The sequence below is a fragment of the Corvus brachyrhynchos genome, unplaced genomic scaffold, assembly GCF_000691975.1.
Source record: "Corvus brachyrhynchos isolate BGI_N302 unplaced genomic scaffold, ASM69197v1 scaffold30, whole genome shotgun sequence".
In the NCBI taxonomy this organism is placed as follows: domain Eukaryota; kingdom Metazoa; phylum Chordata; class Aves; order Passeriformes; family Corvidae; genus Corvus; species Corvus brachyrhynchos.
Genome location: NW_008235742.1, coordinates 349672 through 366800, shown reverse-complemented (window position 1 = coordinate 366800; position 17129 = coordinate 349672). Strand labels below are relative to the sequence as shown.

The following is a 17129-nucleotide window of genomic DNA, read 5'->3' as shown; positions in this document are numbered from 1 at the left end:
CGCGGGGGTTCCCGCCGGCGCCGTGAGGGAACGAGGGGGGCCCTGTGGATCCGAGGCTCCGGGTCTGGGCAGCCCCGGGATGGGGCTGAGGTGCGCCCCGGAAAGCGAGAGGGTCGCAAAGGTGATTTGAAGTCTGGGGCATCTCTGTGATGAGGAGGGACCGCGGAGCCGGGCCTGGTTACTCTGGAGAAGGCTGAGAGGGGATCCCATCAGTCCGTACTAATGTCTCCAGAGGGTGTCAGAGGATGGTGCCAGACTCTGTTTAGCGGCAGGACGAGGAGCAATGGCCAGAAACTGAAACACAACAAGTTCCACCTCGACATGAGGAAGAACTTCTTCCCAGGAGGGTGTCAGAGCACTGGAACAGCTGCCCTGGGAGGGAGCGGAGTCTCCCTCTCTGGAGATATTCCACACCCACCTGGGCACGTTCCGGGTGACCCTGCCTTGTCAGGGGTCTTGGGCTGAGTGATCTGCAGAGGTCCCTTCCAACTCTCTCCTGGGATTCTGGACAACTCACTGTAGGTAGGGGAGGGGGCTTGGACCAGGTGAGCTCCGGGGGTCTCTTCCCACCTCCAACATCCTGTGTTGATGCAGCTGAAAGGTATAAAGTGCCTGAAAACAAAATCCCGGAATAGTTGGGGTTGTTAGAAGGGATCTCTGGGGATCATCCAGTCCAACCCCCCTGCCAAGGTAGGGTCACCTGGAGCAGGTGACACAGGTGGGTTTGGAATGTCTCCAGAGCAGGAGACTCCAAAACATCCAGCACACATTCATTCATTCATTCCTTTCACTGGGATTTGGAGGACTCGGTGTTAGGTCCGTGGGCTGGGAGAGCATCAATGAGGAACCCAAACCGAGGAAGTTTGGCAGGTGGAAGTCACAGGATCCTGTGAGGTGAGACTAAAATGTCATGTTTGCCTTGGACCCTCCGGTGTCAGGGAGAGGGTTTATTCTGGAGTGATGTCCACTGGGATTTTTTTTGACATGGAAGTGTGGAAACTCTGTCTCTTGGCAATAAAATACAGGATTTGAGTGTTCCTGAAAGCCGCATTCTCTTTGTCATGCTCCAGTCACTCATCCACTGCTTCATCCCCTCCCAGCACATGGAGCCGTGTCCTGGCTCTGGAGCAGCACTGAGGGAACAGCAGCCCTCAGCTCTGAGCTATTTGTAGAGTCATGGAATGTCCTAAGCTGGAAGGAACCTGTAGGATCATCAAAGTCCAACCCCTGGCCCTGCACAGACACCCCAACAATCCCACCCTGTACCTGAGAGCGTTGTCCAAATCCTCCTGGAGCTCTGGCAGCCTTGGGGCTGTGCCCATTCCCTGGGGAGCCTGTTCAGTGCCCAACCACTCTCTGGGGGAAGAATCTCTCCCAAAATCCAACCTGAACCTCCCAGGCACAGCTCCAGCCATTCCCCCGAGTCCTACAGTGGGGCAGGAGTGCGTCTGAGCACAGAATTTGTGACAACTGGCGATTGGAATGACTTGGTTGAGGTTTTTGATGATGGAAGGTGTGAAGACCTTTCAAAAAGTTGGGAGAGAGAACAGAGGGGGAGCCCAGGACACAAAATCCCACCTCACTGCTTTAACACTGTGTTTCCCACACTTTCCTGCCCCAGGGAAGCATCGTCGTTAGACCCTGAGGATCCTGTTGGATCTTCAGACAGTGCCCTGATATCCTCCTGTCCTGACAGAACTGAACCTGCTGGGGCCACATCACTCAGGGATCGTGCAGAACAGGAGCTGGGCATTTTCCAGACAGGCATTCCATAGGATTTTCATGGTCCTTTAAGTTTTAACAGCTTGGGATATTCCATAACATTTACCTCACCTCGAGGTCTGGGGTTAAACCAGTGGTAAGTAAATTCTTTGAAGTCATCTTTAGCTTAAAGGTGGAAGGTGTTTTGCTCCTAAACTGATTGTTAAACTTCCAATATTGACTCATTCTCTTTCCTGAATATTCCTGTCTCACAGAGGCGGAGAAGCTGAACAAGATGAGCTCCCTCCTGGAAAGGCTCCACGCCAAGTACAGCCAGAACCGGCCCTGGACAGAAACCATGAAGTTGGTCCGTCAGGTCATGGTGAGGATTGCTGGGCTCTGAGCAGGAGCTGTCTGGGGCTCCTCTGGTGATGATTTTGTGTTGGGTTCTTAGATCTCTTCAAGGCATTTAAGGCTTTGCTCTCTCCTGGATGGGGGCACAGGGGAGGGAGGGATGTCCAAACACTCTCCTAATTACAGATTAATTGTCAGCTCAGTGCCAGGAAAAGGATCAAACTTGTATTTTCTGCTATTTACCCTTCCAGGATATTGTTTTGTAGAGCAGACACTCAACACTCAGTGCTGGCTTAGTCAAAAATGGGTTTGAAATATTGGTGTGGGTGGGGCAAGGAGGAGCAGGAGGCAGGGAGAGCTACAGCAAAGCCTCCTGCACATGCTCAGGTGTTAAAAGTTTGCCTGGCTCTTTATTTCTCTGTCACCTCTTTTAAAACTCTCATCTTAGACCTGTTAAAAGTTGCTACATTCTGTTCTTCCAGCTGAGCAAGTTGCTTAAAAGAAAATAAATCAGTTCCAGGCCTGCCTTTGTAATCTGCTTGCAAACAGATACTGTTCACCTAGAGGAATCAAGATGATGTAATTTGGGCATGAAATCTAATCTGCTTTTAATTATCTAAATAAACCTCCCTTGGCTGCTCAAAAGTTTCCATAATTCTCTCCTACTGAGGGACAAGGAAAAATGACCTTTTTTTCTTTTGTCTGCCCAAGGAAAAGCGAGTGGTGCTGAACTCGGGGGGACACCAGCACCTGGTGAGCTGCTTGGAGACGCTGCAGAAGGCCCTGAAAGGTTGGTGTTTTCTCTGCATGCTCTCCACAGGCTGCTGCAGGGTGGAAAATCCTATGGAAATGCTCCATAAAAATCACACACAGGGTGTTGCTGGTGCTCAGGGGTTCATCAGCACTCCCAGCTCGGTGCCAGGCAGGACAGTCAGCACTGGCTGTGCTGCTTTTATTGGGAAAAGCCTCTCATTGTCCAGAGCAGCTGTGGCTGCCCCATCCCTGGAAGTGTCCAAGGCCAGGTTGGACAGGGCTTGGAGCACCCTGGGATAGTGGGAGGTGTCCCTGCCATGGCAGGGGTGGCACTGAATGGGCTTTAAGGTCCTTTCCAAACCATTCCATGGCTCTGTGAGTGCCCATAGCTGGATTCCACTTGCAGAAGAAACTCCATTCTCTCCTTGCAGTTTGGGAATATTTGGGTTTCTCCGTGCAGACCCTTGTGTTTGTGTTTGGGCACAGGTCCTGTGTGGTTGCACGTGTGACAGTGTGAGCAGACGTGGGAGGGGGTAACCATCTGAGACTGGGTTTATTGCTGGTGCCTAAATCCCTTAGGGAATGTCAGACCATTCCCCTAAACTTTGGTTTTTGCTCCCTCCATCCAGTATCATCTCTGCCTGCCATGACTGATCGCTTGGAGTCCATCGCCAGGCAAAGCGGGTGGGTCTCCTCCTTTGATTCATGGCAAAGACCTCTCCTGGTTCCCTGCCCACACCAGAACCTTCTGGTGCTTGGATTGTGGGGTTTTGTGTGCTTGGATTGGGGATTTTGTGTGCTTGGATTGGGGTGTTTTTTATGTGCTTGGATTGGGGATTTTGTGTGCTTGGACTGGGGTGTTTTGTGTGCTTGGATTGGGGTTTTTGTTTGCTTGGATTGTGGGGTTTGCGTGATGGATTTTGTGTGCTTGGATTGTGGGGGTTTGTGTGCTTGGGTGATGGGGTTTTGTATGATGGATTGGGGAGCTTTGTGTGCTTGGATTGCAGGGTTTATGTGTTTGGACTGTGGGTTTTGTGTGCTTGGATTGGGGAATTTTGTGTTCTTGGATTGGGAGGTTTTGTGTGATGGACTGGGGGATTTTCTGTAATGGATTGTGGGGTTTATGTGCTTGGATTGTGGGGTTTTGTGTGCTTGGATTGGGGGGTTTTTGTGCTTTTTTGTGTGCTTGGACTGGGAGGTTTATGTGCTTGGATTGTGGGGTTTTGTGTGCTTGGATTGGGAGGTTTATGTGCTTGGATTGTGGGGTTTTGTGTGCTTGGATTGGGAGGTTTATGTGCTTGGATTGGGAGGTTTATGTGCTTGGATTGTGGGGTTTTGTGTGCTTGGATTGGGAGGTTTGTGTGCTTGGATTGGGAGATTTGTGTGCTTGGATTGGGAGGTTTGTGTGCTTGGATTGTGGGGTTTTGTGTGCTTGGATTGTGGGTTTTGTGTGCTTGGATTGTGGGGTTTTGTGTGCTTGGACTGGGGAGTTTTGTGTGCTTAGATTGGGGGGTGTTTCTGGGGGTGTTTCTGGGGGTTTTCTGGGGGTTTTCTGTGCATCTCACAGCGATTTTTGTTCTGTTTCCTCTGGAAGCCTCGGCTCCCACCTGAGTGCGAACGGCACCGAGTGTTACATCACCTCGGACATGTTTTATGTGGAAGTGCAGTTGGATCCTACAGGGCTGCTCTGTGATGTCAAGGTGGCTCACCATGGAGAAAACCCCGTGGTGTGTATTCCTAGGAAAGAGGAACCCTTGTCCTTTTGGGATTGCCATTTACCTCCCTTTGGTTTGAGCAGAGGAAATGAGTTGTATTTAACATTCCCTTAGACCCAGAGTCACAGCCCTGCTGCTCGTTCTAGTGGGAAGTAAAATCCTCCATGGAGTAGTTTGCTCCTGTGGGATACTCTGATCAATGCACACTATGGATTTACAACTGGCAGAATTATTTGAGGAAGTTACCCCAGTGTTTCTGAAAATTTTATGGAAGTTATCACTGTGTTTCCAAGGAAAGAGAAGGGAAATTATTCTTACAAAGCTCAGATGTGGGAATGGAAAGTTCTAAAATGTGGAAAGCTGGGAGAAAATGGCTTTACTGCCTGTGGAGGAGTTTGAGGTTGGTGTTTGATTGGCCTCTCCTGGAAACATAGGGATATTATTTTTAATATCCCTATGTAAGGTCATAGATTTTCAACCTAAGGCTTCACAATTTGAGAAGTTTATTTCAAATGAATAATTTAAGAGGAAATGTTATTGCTGGGACTTGTCCCAGCAGGGGTTGAGGAGCAGAAGTAGAACCACAGCGAGGTGTGGTTGTGAGCATTGTGTGGCTTCCCAGGAAAAGCTGGTGCTCGGGAATTTCCGTGTCCTGGTATTTCCCAGTTCAGAGCTGCACAAAGCCTGGAGTGGCTGCATTCCACACTGATATCCTTGTGTGTTCTTTCCTTTTCAGAGCTGTCCAGAACTGGTGCAACATCTGAGGTGAGTGACAAGGGTGGGATGTTGTGTTTTTTCGCACGTTTCTCTTTCCTGTAATGTTCTGATGCTATTTGATGTCTGGAAACACAAAATTCTTCACAGCTGCTCCTTCCCTACAAAGTGTCTTCCCTTCTCCAGGGGATTTTCTGGCTTTGACTCAGATCTTGTGATTCTGGCTGCTGTGCAAAGTATCTTCAAAGCCCACAGCAGGTTAAAGTTGAATCATTGAAAGAACAAATTTTGTAGCTTTCATGTAGCAAAAGTCTTTTTTTTTAATTGGCTCAGTGTCTGTATTGATGTCACTTTTTAAAATGAAACCTGTTACTAATTTGAATACTTAGTAACTTTTCCTCCCTTTTCCTTTCAGAGAGAAAAATTTTGATGAGTTTTCAAAGCATCTGAGGGGACTTGTGAACCTGTATAAGCTGCCAGGGGACAAGTAAGTCCAGAATTCATTTATATCCACATATATAAAATGAAATAATAAGTCTAGAATACATTTATTTATACCCACACATAAAAAATGAAACAACCCTCCAAGCTTGTAGGTTTGCACTGCACAGTTCCTTTCAAGTTTTCTTATATTGTTTAATTGGTTTTTTTTTCTTTTTTCCTAAGCAAACTTAAAACTAAAATGTACTTGGCTCTGCAGTCCTTGGAGTTGGATCTCCAAAAGATGGCTGGGATGTATTGGTGAGTTTGTGGTGTCTGTGTGGTTGGGTGGGTTTTGTAAATACCTATAAATGCTCAGAGCTCTGAGAAATTCCTTTTTAACTGTGGAAATTGATTAGAAGAGAGTCTAAAAGTCAAAATAAAAAGTTCGTAGCTTGATGGATTTAGTGGTCATGTGTTTTACAGTAAGAAATTGAGAAAGCTTTGGTCCTGTTTCACTGCTGTAGGTTCAGTGATCAACCAGCCATGCTGCAGAGTAAAGCAGCTTTTGTTTTGCCTGTACAGTAAGATCAGGCCCTCTTTGGGTCCCAGAAATGTGTATTTTGGGTTAAAATCAGTCTCAGCACATGAATTTTGGCTTCAGGTGTGGCTGTGGCTTGTTTCAGCCTGTGATTGCCTCTCTTGCAGGCAAGCCACCAATGCAAACCCCCTGGACAAGATCCTGCATGGCAGTGTTGGCTATCTCACCCCCAGGAGTGGAGGTACTTGTGATTCACACTTTAAAAAAAAGGAATTAATGAAAATTTATTTGTTCTTGGCCCCCATTATGGGTGATAGTTTCACATTAACTGATGGAAAAATAATCAAAGTAAAAGAGGGACAAGGTGTTTGTGTGGCTTTGGGGTGTGGGGATGATCAGGTTGACTTCTCAGGACGCCTCATCAGGAGTTTCTCTCCCCCAGGTCTCCTGATGAACCTCAAATATTACGTCTCCCCCTATGATTTATTTGAGGATGGCACTGGAGCCCCTGTGGTTTTGCACGAGAACAATGGTAGGTCAGCTGTGGGGCTGCTGGGGGCTGCTGCTGCTTGAGGGAGAGAAGGAAGCAGAATTCCAGCCTAGCTCCCCTCTGCTGTCACCCTGTCACAGGCTGTCCTGTGGAGGACCCAGCTTTAGTGAGCCCAGGTGCAAACACTGGCCCAGGTGACCATTGACCATTGGACCTTGTGGCTGTGCTGGAGTCAGAGCTGGGCTCCTGTGGGGTCGTGGGGTGACTGTTTGCAGGCAGAGCCTTTTTCCTTGGAGTGAATCTCATTTTAACATGGGATTTGTTTTGTTGTCTGAGTAAAAACACAGAATCCCAGAATGGTTTGGGTTGGGAGGCACCTTAAAGCTCATCCAGTTCCAACCCTCTGCCATGGGCAGGGACACTTCTGCTATCCCGGGTTCCTCAGAGCCCCATCCAGCCTGGTGCCTCTTCCCTCATACTGGGAGATTGTTTCTATGCACGGACATCTGGCTCTTGTTAAAATGCCAAAACCGAGCTCCAGTTGTCAGGAAAGAAGAGGGGGAAATTATCCAAAATCATTATTTGTTTTGCTTTGCAAAGAGCGAACGACGAACTCACAAATGCATTTGGAAAATATTTTGAGAGTGACGCAACTGATCCACCTGGCAAGAGGGAAGTGGAGCTCTGGGTAGAACAGTCAGTTTGGCTGTATTCCATTTAGTCCTGGAGGTGAACAGTGAACTCTGTGCCTTGTGGGGGAAGCCAGATATTTCCACCAGAGTGATATTTTATGGAGTCACAGAATGTTTTGTGTTGGAAAGCACCCTAAGGCTCATCCAATTCCATGGGCAGGGACACCTTCCACTATCCCAGGTTGCTCCAAGCCCCATCCAACTTGGCCTTGCACACTTCCAGGGATGGAGAGTATATTTAATTAATGTTTAATCCACAAAACTTGCACTGAATGGGTTTTTTTTCCATCAGCTTATGTCCTTGTCGGGTTCTTCTCTTGCTTCCCCCCGCAGTTCCTCGCTCGCTGGGCATGAACGTGTCCGTGACAGTCGAGGGAACCATGGCAATGCACAAACTTCCAATTGCTCCCCTGATCATGGGCTCCCACCCCGTGGACAGCAAAGGGTAAGGGCAGGACACAAGGCCAGCACTCAGCTGGCGTCAGTGGGGAATGGCTGTGTGATGTCACAGCATGATGTGAGTTACACAAGTGCTGTCTTTAGGCCAAGAAAGGCCTGTTTCAGGGCTCTGAGGTGCTCCTGAGGGGTGCCTTTATTTTTAAGGTGTAACTGTGTATTTGAGGAAACATAAATGTTGTGTCAGGTGACAGCAGAAGCCCTGCAGCTCACAGGACCTTTTGTCCCCCCCAATCTTTCAGAACTCCGTCTTTCTCCTCGATCACCAGTGCCAACAGCGTGGACTTGCCAGCTTGTTTCTTCCTGAAGTTCCCACGTCCCATTCCAGTGTCTCGAGCTTTCATCCAGAAACTCCAGAGCTGCACAGGTGGGTTGCAGAGCTGTCAGGGTTTTATTAATGTTTCATCTCCAGGGTTTTATTAATGTCTCCTTGTTTCTATCAGTAAACACTGCTGATTTTTAACATGTGCCAGGGAAGTTGCTCGGGGTTTTGTGCTGTTCTCAGTAAAACCTGGACAGGTTCTCCCACCATCTCTCCCTGGCTCCCAGGTGCCATCATTCCATGCTGTCTTGTCCCCTCAGGTATCCCACTGTTTGACACGTCACCCACATTTGTCCCCCTGTATGAGCTGATCACGCAGTTTGAGTTGTCCAAGGAGGCCGATCCCCTGCCCCTGAACCACAACATGCGCTTCTACGCAGTAAGTGTGCTCTCCCAGCCAGCCTGGGACACCTCCACAGCAGCATTTCGGGGGGGTTCAGCTGGTTCAGCTGTCTTCCAAGTGGGATAAATGGGTTCAGTATTTATTCCAGGACAAAACTTGTTCTTCAAGTGTTAGGATTCAGGTACAGGGCCCTGGCACAGGTTCCCAGAGAAGCTGTGGCTGTCCCTGGAAGTGTCCAAGGCCAGGTTGGACAGGGCTTGGAGCAATGTGAGACAGTGGGAGGTGTCCCTGCCCATGGCAGGGGGTGGGATTGGATGGGCTTTAACATTCCTCCCAACCCAAACCATTCCATGATGACCGTGGTGATTAGGAAAATGAGGTATTGAAAGATGCTTTGCTGTTGGAGTGCAGCTGCAGGGAGGAGAGCAGAGGGGCTGAGCCTTCCCAGGATCTGTCCCTTCCTTTTGTGCAGTGATGTGTGGCTGAATGAATTGCAACATTTTGGGAGAAATCCTTAAATCTGTGAATGAGTGTTAACTCCAGAGGATTCTCTTCCCAGAAGGGATGCCATCCAATGTGAAACTGTTTTAGTGGGAGCAGTGAATGCTGTTGGGCAGTACTTTTGAGGAATGAAAATCATGTTTTCCTTGTTCAGAGTGGAAGGAAAACGTCCTCGGTGTTTGTCCCTTTCAGCCAGAAAGGTGACGTGGTGTCAGTGGCTTCTGGGCACTGCTGGATGTCCCTTATCCCCCTCTACCCGGCTGGACTAAAGCAGGAATTGTTTGTCAGGCTCTTCCAGGACAGCAGCACTGTTACTTCCTGAACAAAGACGCTCCTCTCCCGGACGGACGAAGCCTCCAGGGAACTCTGATCAGCAAAATCGCCTTCCAGCACCCCGGCCGGGTGCCCCTCATCCTCAGCTTGATCCGGCACCAGGTGGCCTACAACACCCTCATCGGCAGCTGTGTCAAGAGGACAGTCCTGAAGGAAGGTGGGTGCCACCTCCAGAGGAATATGACGTGGGAATGATGAACCCTGGGTAGTTTTCCTCATAAGAAATGAGGCCTCTGCTGCTTCCCTTATTTTTATCCCGTCTTTGTGGGGGTTTTGAGGCTCTGGTTCATCTCCACTCTTCCCTCAGTTAATGTTTCCTGTGCCTTTCAGATTCTCCTGGGATCCTGCAGTTTGAAGTTTGTCCTCTCTCTGACTCCTGTTTCAGTGTATCCTTCCAGCACCCCGTGAACGACTCCCTGGTGTGTGGTAAGTGGGCTCAGGGGCAGCAGGAACAGCATTTTTGGGAAGGCTGGCAGGGTTTCCTCGTTCTGTGTGCAGGAGTTTGATCTCTCCTAAACACCTGCTCTCTCTTGCAGTGGTGATGGATGTGCAGGACTCCACCCATGTGAACTGCAAGCTGTACAAAGGGCTGTCCGATGCCCTCATCTGTACAGATGATTTCATTGCCAAGGTTGTTCAAAGGTAAGCTGGGATTTTGTCCCACCTTGCACTCCCAACCACACAGATGAGTTCTGCTCCTTCTCGTGTTCATCCAGCAGTTCTGGAGCTGTTCTGTGCTTGTTTGGAAGAGAGAAAAACTCACAGCCCTGCTGAAAATTCAATACCAGATGTTGAACTGTAGCTACTAATTTTTGAGTTTGTTGTTTACACAGGGCTTTTATCCAGGTTCCTCCACCTCAGTTCCATTCAGAACAGAGCAGGATGTTCACAGGGCACAACACTCCTGTCACCTTTTGAGTGAGAATCACTGGTTTTGCGTTCAGCACGTTATAGACTCATCATCCCTGAGGAGAATGTGGAGTTATCACTGATTTTTTAGCTCAAAAAGCTGCCCCTGCCCATGGCAGAGGGGTGGAACTGCATGGGCTTTAAGCCCTTCCAACCCAAGCCATCCTGGGGTTTTTATAAGGTTGCAGGAAATCAGGTTTGCCAAGCTTAGATAAAGGAGTTTTCTGGCAGAATCAGAGTAACAACCCAGATTCCTTCATCAGGACAGGACAATGGGGAATGGCTTTAAACTGAAACAGTGCTTTTAGATGGGATATTGGGAAGAAACCCCTCCCTGTGAGGGTGGGCAGGCCCTGGCACAGGGTGCCCAGAGAAGCTGTGGCTGCCCCTGGATCCCTGGAAGTGTCCAAGGCCAGGCTGGACGGGGCTTGGAGCACCCTGGGACAGTGGGAGGTGTCCCTGCCCATGGCAGGGGTGGCACTGGATGAGCTTTAAGGTCCCTTCCTACCCAAACCATTCCGTGATTCTATGATTGCATCCTGTGCTTTTTAACTACCAGATAACGATCTGTCAGCCATCAGTTATTAGAGTTAATTGATTAATTCTCCCTCTGTGATTGCAAGGCGGTGCATAAAGGCGCTGGTGTCTCGTGGCTGGATAAGGGTGGTGGGATAAGTGTGAAACCAAGCAGAACAGCAGGACATAAACCCTGGACCTGCTGCTCTCCTGTGCAAGCCCCTGAGTGCTCGTTTTATACCTGATGGAGGTGTAAAACCGCCCCAGTGACCTTGGCTAAGGGCAGCCAACCCCACCCTGACTCTCTGCTGTGTCTTGCAGGTGCATGTCCATCCCTGTCACCATGAGAGCCATCCGCAGGAAAGCAGAAACCATTCAAGCTGACACCCCAGCCCTGTCCCTCATTGCAGAGACAGTTGAAGACATGGTGAAGAAAAACCTGCCCCCAGCCAGCAGCCCAGGGTATGGCATGACCACAGGCAGCAACCCAATGAGTGGGACCACCACCCCAACCAACACTTTTCCTGGGGGGCCCATCACTACTTTGTTTAACATGAGCATAAGCATGAAAGAGAGGCATGACTCGGTGGGCCATGGGGAGGACTTCAGCAAAGTGTCTCAGAACCCTATTCTCACTAGTTTGTTGCAGATCACAGGGAATGTGGGGTCTACCATTGGCTCAAGTCCAACCCCCCCCCACCACACACCACCACCAGTATCCTCACCAGCCAGCAACACCAAGAACCACCCCATGCTCATGAACCTTCTTAAGGAGAATCCTCCTCAGGATTTCTCCACTCTGTATGGGAGCAGCCCTCTGGAAAGGCAGAACTCTTCCTCTGGCTCCCCCAGAATGGAAATGGGCCCTGGGGGGAATAAGCAAAAGAAAAAAAAATCCCGCATGCCAGCCGACAAGCCCAAGCACCAGACTGAGGATGATTTCCAGAGGGAGCTCTTTTCCATGGATGTTGACTCCCAGAACCCCATTTTTGATGTCAACATGACTGCAGACACCCTGGACACCCCTCATATTACTCCAGCACCCAGCCAGTGCAGCACTCCTCCTACCACCTACCCCCAGGCGCTCCCCCACGCGCAGCCCAGTATCCAGAGGATGGTTCGCCTGTCCAGCTCGGACAGCATCGGGGCCGATGTCACCGACATCCTCTCGGATATAGCAGAGGAGGCTTCCAAGCTGCCCACCAGTACCGAGGACTGCCCACCCATTGGGACTCCAGTCAGAGACTCTTCTAGTTCAGGACATTCACAAAGTGCCCTCTTTGACCCCGATGTTTTTCAGACCAACAGTAGTGAGAACCCCTACACAGACCCCGCAGACCTGATCGCGGACGCCGCTGTGAGCCCCAACAGCGACTCCTCCAACCATTTTTTTCCAGACGGGGTAGATTTCAACCCTGACTTGCTGAACAGCCAGAGCCAGAGCGGTTTTGGGGAGGAATACTTTGATGAGAGCAGTCAGAGCGGAGACACTGACGATTTCAAGGGCTATGCCCCCCAGGCTCTAACTAATTTGGGGGTGCAAGTCTTGGGGGCTGACGGGGGGGAAAATAAATTTAAGGGGAGCACTCCGTCCGATACGGTGGATTTTAGTATTATTGCAGCTGCCAGCAAAGCACTGGGGTCCTCCGACATCATGGAGCACCACAGTGGAGGTCAGAGCCCTTTGCTGAACACAGGGGATTTAGGAAAAGAGAAGTCTCAGAAACGGGTAAAGGAAGGCAATGGGTCTGGAAGTGCCATGGCAGGTGCCGGGATAGATGGGAAGCCAGGGAAGCGCAGCCGGACGCCATCCAGTGATGGCAAAAGCAAAGAGAAACTTCCAAAGCGGAAGAAGCAGGAGACAGATGGGAAATCTCCATCTCACAGTTCGTCCAACAGGCCCTTCACGCCGCCAGCAAGCACAGGTGGGTCCAAGTCTCCGGGGAGTTCGGGCAGATCCCAGACTCCTCCCGGGGTAGCTACTCCTCCTATTCCAAAAATAACCATTCAGATCCCAAAAGGAACAGTGACTGTTGGCAAACCGTCTTCACATGGCCAGTACACGAGTAGTGGTTCTGTCACCTCCTCCAGTAGCAAAAGCCATCATAGCCATTCTTCCTCCTCCTCCTCTTCTTCCTCCTCTTCAACCTCAGGCAAAATTAAAAGCAAATCAGAAGGGTCTTCTGGCTCAAAGATGAGCAGCAGCCTCTACTCCAGCCAAGGTGGCTCCGGTTCGGGTCAGTCCAAGGGCTCAGCCCAGTCGGTGGGAAAGCCGGGATCCTCCCCCATCACCAAGCACGGCCTCAGCACCGGCTCTGGCAGCACCAAGATGAAACCTCAAGGAAAGCCATCGTCCCTCATGAACCCTTCCATGAGCAAACCAAACATCTCTCCATCTCACTCGAGACCCTCGGGGGGTTCTGACAAACTCGCCTCTCCCATGAAACCTGTCCCAGGTACTCCCCCGTCGTCTAAAGCAAAGTCACCCATCAGTTCAGGTTCCGGTGGGTCTCACATGTCTGGGACTGGCTCAAGCTCCAGCATGAAATCGTCTTCAGGAATGGGCTCCTCCGGGTCTATGTCACAGAAACCACCCCCCTCGTCCAATTCCTCCACGGCATCTTCATCTTCCTTTTCATCCAGTGGGTCTTCCATGTCTTCATCCCAGAACCAGCATGGAAGCTCCAAAGGCAAGTCCCCGAGCAGAAACAAGAAGCCATCGCTGACCGCAGTCATAGACAAGCTGAAGCACGGGGTGGTCACGAGCGGGCCTGGCGGAGACGACCCCATGGATGGACAGATGGGGCCGAGTTCCAATTCCTCAAGCCATACAATGTCCTCCAAACACAACATGTCTGGAGGGGAGTTCCAGGGAAAGCGGGAGAAGAGCGACAAGGAGAAATCGAAGGTCTCTGTTTCTGGAGGATCTGTTGACTCTTCCAAGAAGAACTCGGATTCCAAAAACGTCGGAAGCACTGGAGTGGCCAAAATTATCATCAGCAAACACGATGGTGGTTCCCCCAGCATTAAAGCCAAAGTAACTCTGCAGAAACCCGGGGAAGGGGGCGGGGATGGCCTGAGGCCTCAGATGGCTTCTTCCAAAAGCTACGGATCCCCCCTGATCAGCGGCTCCACCCCCAAGCACGAGCGCTGCTCCCCCAGCCACAGCAAGTCCCCGGCGTACACCCCCCAGAACATCGACAGCGAGAGCGAGTCGGGCTCCTCCATCGCCGAGAAATCCTACCAGAACAGCCCCAGCTCCGACGACGGCATCCGGCCCCTGCCCGAGTACAGCGCCGAGAAACACAAGAAGCACAAAAAGGAGAAGAAAAAAGTGAAAGACAAAGACCGGGACAGAGATCGGGAGCGGGATAAGGACAGGGACAAGAAGAAATCCCACGGCATGAAGCCGGAGAGCTGGTCCAAGTCCCCGATCTCGGCGGATCAGTCTCTGTCCATGGCGAGCAGTGCCATCCTCTCGGCCGAGCGGCCGTCCCGGGCCAGCCCCGAGTTCCTGATCGGGGAGGAAGATGATGATCTCATGGATGTTGCTCTAATTGGCAATTAATTCTCCCAGACGAGCTGTCTGCAGGGCCTGCGGGTCCTGGAGGGAAGGAAGGAAGGATTCATCCCAAACTTGCCACACGGATCTTCACGGGGTGTGTTTGGAGAAGGGAAAAATAAGTATTTCCGAGATATTTCCAAGATTTTCGGACCACCAAGGTCTGTGCAGAAGGTGTGAGTGCCAGCAGCCAGGTCCCTGCCTGTGGCCTTCATCCTGTGGGCACTTCCATTCTTCCTGAATTTACGAGTATTATCATCCCTGTTGGAATTAATGGGGGTGAAGCCGAGCGTGGGAATGTGGGAGCAGCTCCCAAATGGGGCAAACAGACATAGGCTGGTCTGGGAGATCCCAGTCCCTCTGCCCTCTTCCCATTCAGGATAAGCTCCTTTTGGATGTAGGAAGTTTTAAAAGTAATTACTTTAGGAAATGTTTTAGGGTTGGGTTTTAATTCTTTGGAAGAAGGAAAACCACGAGGTTTTTAATTTCTCTTGTTCCCACGGCATTTTGGCATTCCTTCGTTCAATGCCCGGCTCAGCGCGGTGCCTCCGGTGCCTCATGGAAATCAAGGTTTTATCCCAGGTCACAGCTCTGAGGGATTGCTGCTGCCTTGGGTTTGCCTTCCCTTTTGTTTTAGCTATTTATTCACCTCCATGTGGGAATGCCTCGTGCTCCTTGTTTTCCCCCGACGGGAATTTGGGTAGAGCCCGTGGGTTTGGGCGGCTCTGCAGCTTTGGTGACATTCCAGCGTGGTGAAATTCCAGCAAATCACCGTGGAAAAGGGACTCCTGTCTGCACCAGCGAGTTTCCCTGGAATCCCCTTGTGCTGCTCAGCTGGGAATTGTGGTCACACACACAGGCACTGCCCTGGGAAGGATTGTCCAGCTGATGGAGCCGTGTCCTGCTTGGCACTTGCACTGCCTGGAAAACAGTCCCGGAGTGGCTCAGCTGGGATCAGAGTTGCAGGAGAAGCATTGATTTCCTTAAAAGATGGATTTTCCCCTTTTGGCTGGAATTAGGAGCATGACTCAGGCATCCTCTCCAGGCTGATCTTGTGGTCCCTGAAAGGAAAAGAGACTCAGGAGAGTGTTTTATTTTTAAAAGCAGTTTCATCTGATTCACTGAAGAGGAATGTGGGAAATCAGGAGTTCTGCAAACACATCTCCTTTGGAATTATGTACTGAGCAGGATCCTGCTCCCACAGGATTTTGCTGTCAGTTCTGGAGGCCAGGATTTCCCCGTGGGAGTGGGGGTTACGCTTCACCTTTGGGGATGCAGCGTGAAAAGATGTCAAGGATTTGAGTTTCTTTTAAACTTTTAAAATTTCCCATCCTGGGATACCCCAGGAAAGCTGTTTGGTTCCCAGCTTTTTGGAAAGGCCGGTGCCTTTTCAGTAGGTTGGCAACTATCCCATTAATTGTAGGGATTTTTCACCTCTTCCTTCTGCCTCCAGTTTAATTCCATTTTCACCTCTTCCTTCTGCCTCCAGTTTAATTCTGGGGCTCCTGCAGAGCGTGGGAGCCTGAATTTCTCCCAAGTTTCCCCCAGCTCTGGAGAACTTTCCCTTCTCATATTTTCCAATATTTATCCCTTGCTCCTGGGTGTCCTGCACACCACAACCTCCCCCTCACCAGAGCTCCCGTCCCCAGGGGCTGAAACGATAGGAAAGCGGGAATTAAATCCAAACCTGGAGCAAACGCTGTTGCTTCACGCAGCGTCGGAATCGAGTGATGAAGAGGATGTCAGGGATACAATCCCAGAGGAATTTAGCTGGAGCCCCTGCTCCAGGGGCTGCGTTGGGAACGGTGCCGGCTCAGCCTCCGGAGCGCTGCCTGCCCCCCTCTCCTGTTTTTATTTAACCCATTCTTTTGACACAAGCCCTTCGATCCGTTCCGAGTTGTGCGAGGGCACAACCAGCCTTCCAGAAGAAGCACTTTCAAGTGGAATCCAGGCTGGGAATCCCACAGGTTGGCTCCCCTGGACTTGTCCTTAGCCAGAGCTGTGTTTTCCTGCTGTCGAAGCACACAAAAAATTGGCAGGAAGTCCCGTTCAGCAGCGAAATTGACACAAAAATGTGTTTTAAAGGAACGAGCTGCACATGTTTCCTCTCCCCTCACCCAGACCAAAGCTCAGTATCCAAAATTCCCCCTGTGGAAGGCGGGAACAGAGGGAACAACGTCTCCTCTGGCCACTGCGGGAGGCACGACTCCCAGATTTAAAGCTCTTCACCCCATTTTGGTGCCCTGTCCCCTTCCAATGACGTCAGTCCTGGGAGAGCTGAGGTGTGTGACCACGCAGAGGCTTTGGGGTGTCAGTGCTCGGGCTCTGAGAAATGGTTTATTTTTGGAATATTTTTGCTTATTCTCAATTATTTTACATCTTTCAGTATTCAGAAAGATAAAAGTGAAAATTAAATATAAGCCAAACCTTTTAATCTCAGGTGGTGAAGTGAACACGGAGATTAAAAGAAACTGGTTCTTTTCCTCGATTATCATGATGTACATAAATCCCTGGCTGGAAAATCGCTGGAATTGTAAATATCCCGGCTCCCGCGGCAGTTTTTTTTGGGCGGAAAGTGGAATTTCAACTTTTTTGGAAATATTGCAGAGAACATGTTTATTTACATGCAAATAAACCCCTTTGGTACAAAGCTCTCGCCTCCGTGATGGGGGGAGGGCGAGAAGGGCACCCCCGCCACGCTTGATTTTCCCGCTAGAATGACATCACCATGACGTCACCCGGAGGCGGGGCGCTGATTGGCTGAACTCGTTGCTCCCGGAAGAGAGCGGAGGGGCGGGGGACGCCCC

At 50.4% G+C, this 17129-nt stretch overlaps 1 protein-coding gene across 1 annotated transcript; it reads left to right on the top strand.

Annotated features, from left to right (window-relative positions):
* The first annotated feature begins 1612 nt into the window (after window positions 1-1612).
* On the top strand, window positions 1613-14648 carry MED1 (mediator complex subunit 1). The gene is made up of 17 exons (XM_017735996.1): window positions 1613-1858; window positions 1977-2083; window positions 2767-2845; window positions 3438-3492; window positions 4403-4535; window positions 5260-5288; window positions 5653-5724; window positions 5904-5978; window positions 6366-6439; window positions 6641-6730; window positions 7714-7825; window positions 8079-8203; window positions 8419-8537; window positions 9291-9492; window positions 9666-9761; window positions 9872-9977; window positions 11082-14648. The coding sequence occupies exons 2-17, from the start codon at window positions 1997-1999 to the stop codon at window positions 14326-14328; spliced, it is 4701 nt and encodes a 1566-aa protein (XP_017591485.1). The 5' UTR covers window positions 1613-1858; window positions 1977-1996; the 3' UTR covers window positions 14329-14648.
* The last annotated feature ends 2481 nt before the right edge of the window (window positions 14649-17129 follow it).

Coding starts and splice junctions, on each gene's coding strand:
- MED1 (XM_017735996.1), top strand. CDS start 1,997: ATGAGCTCCCTCCTGGAAAGGCTCCACGCCAAGTACAGCCAGAACCGG. Junction 4,536..5,259: donor ACCATGGAGAAAACCCCGTG/GTGTGTATTCCT, acceptor TTTCCTTTTCAG/AGCTGTCCAGAACTGGTGCA. Junction 5,979..6,365: donor AAGATGGCTGGGATGTATTG/GTGAGTTTGTGG, acceptor CCTCTCTTGCAG/GCAAGCCACCAATGCAAACC.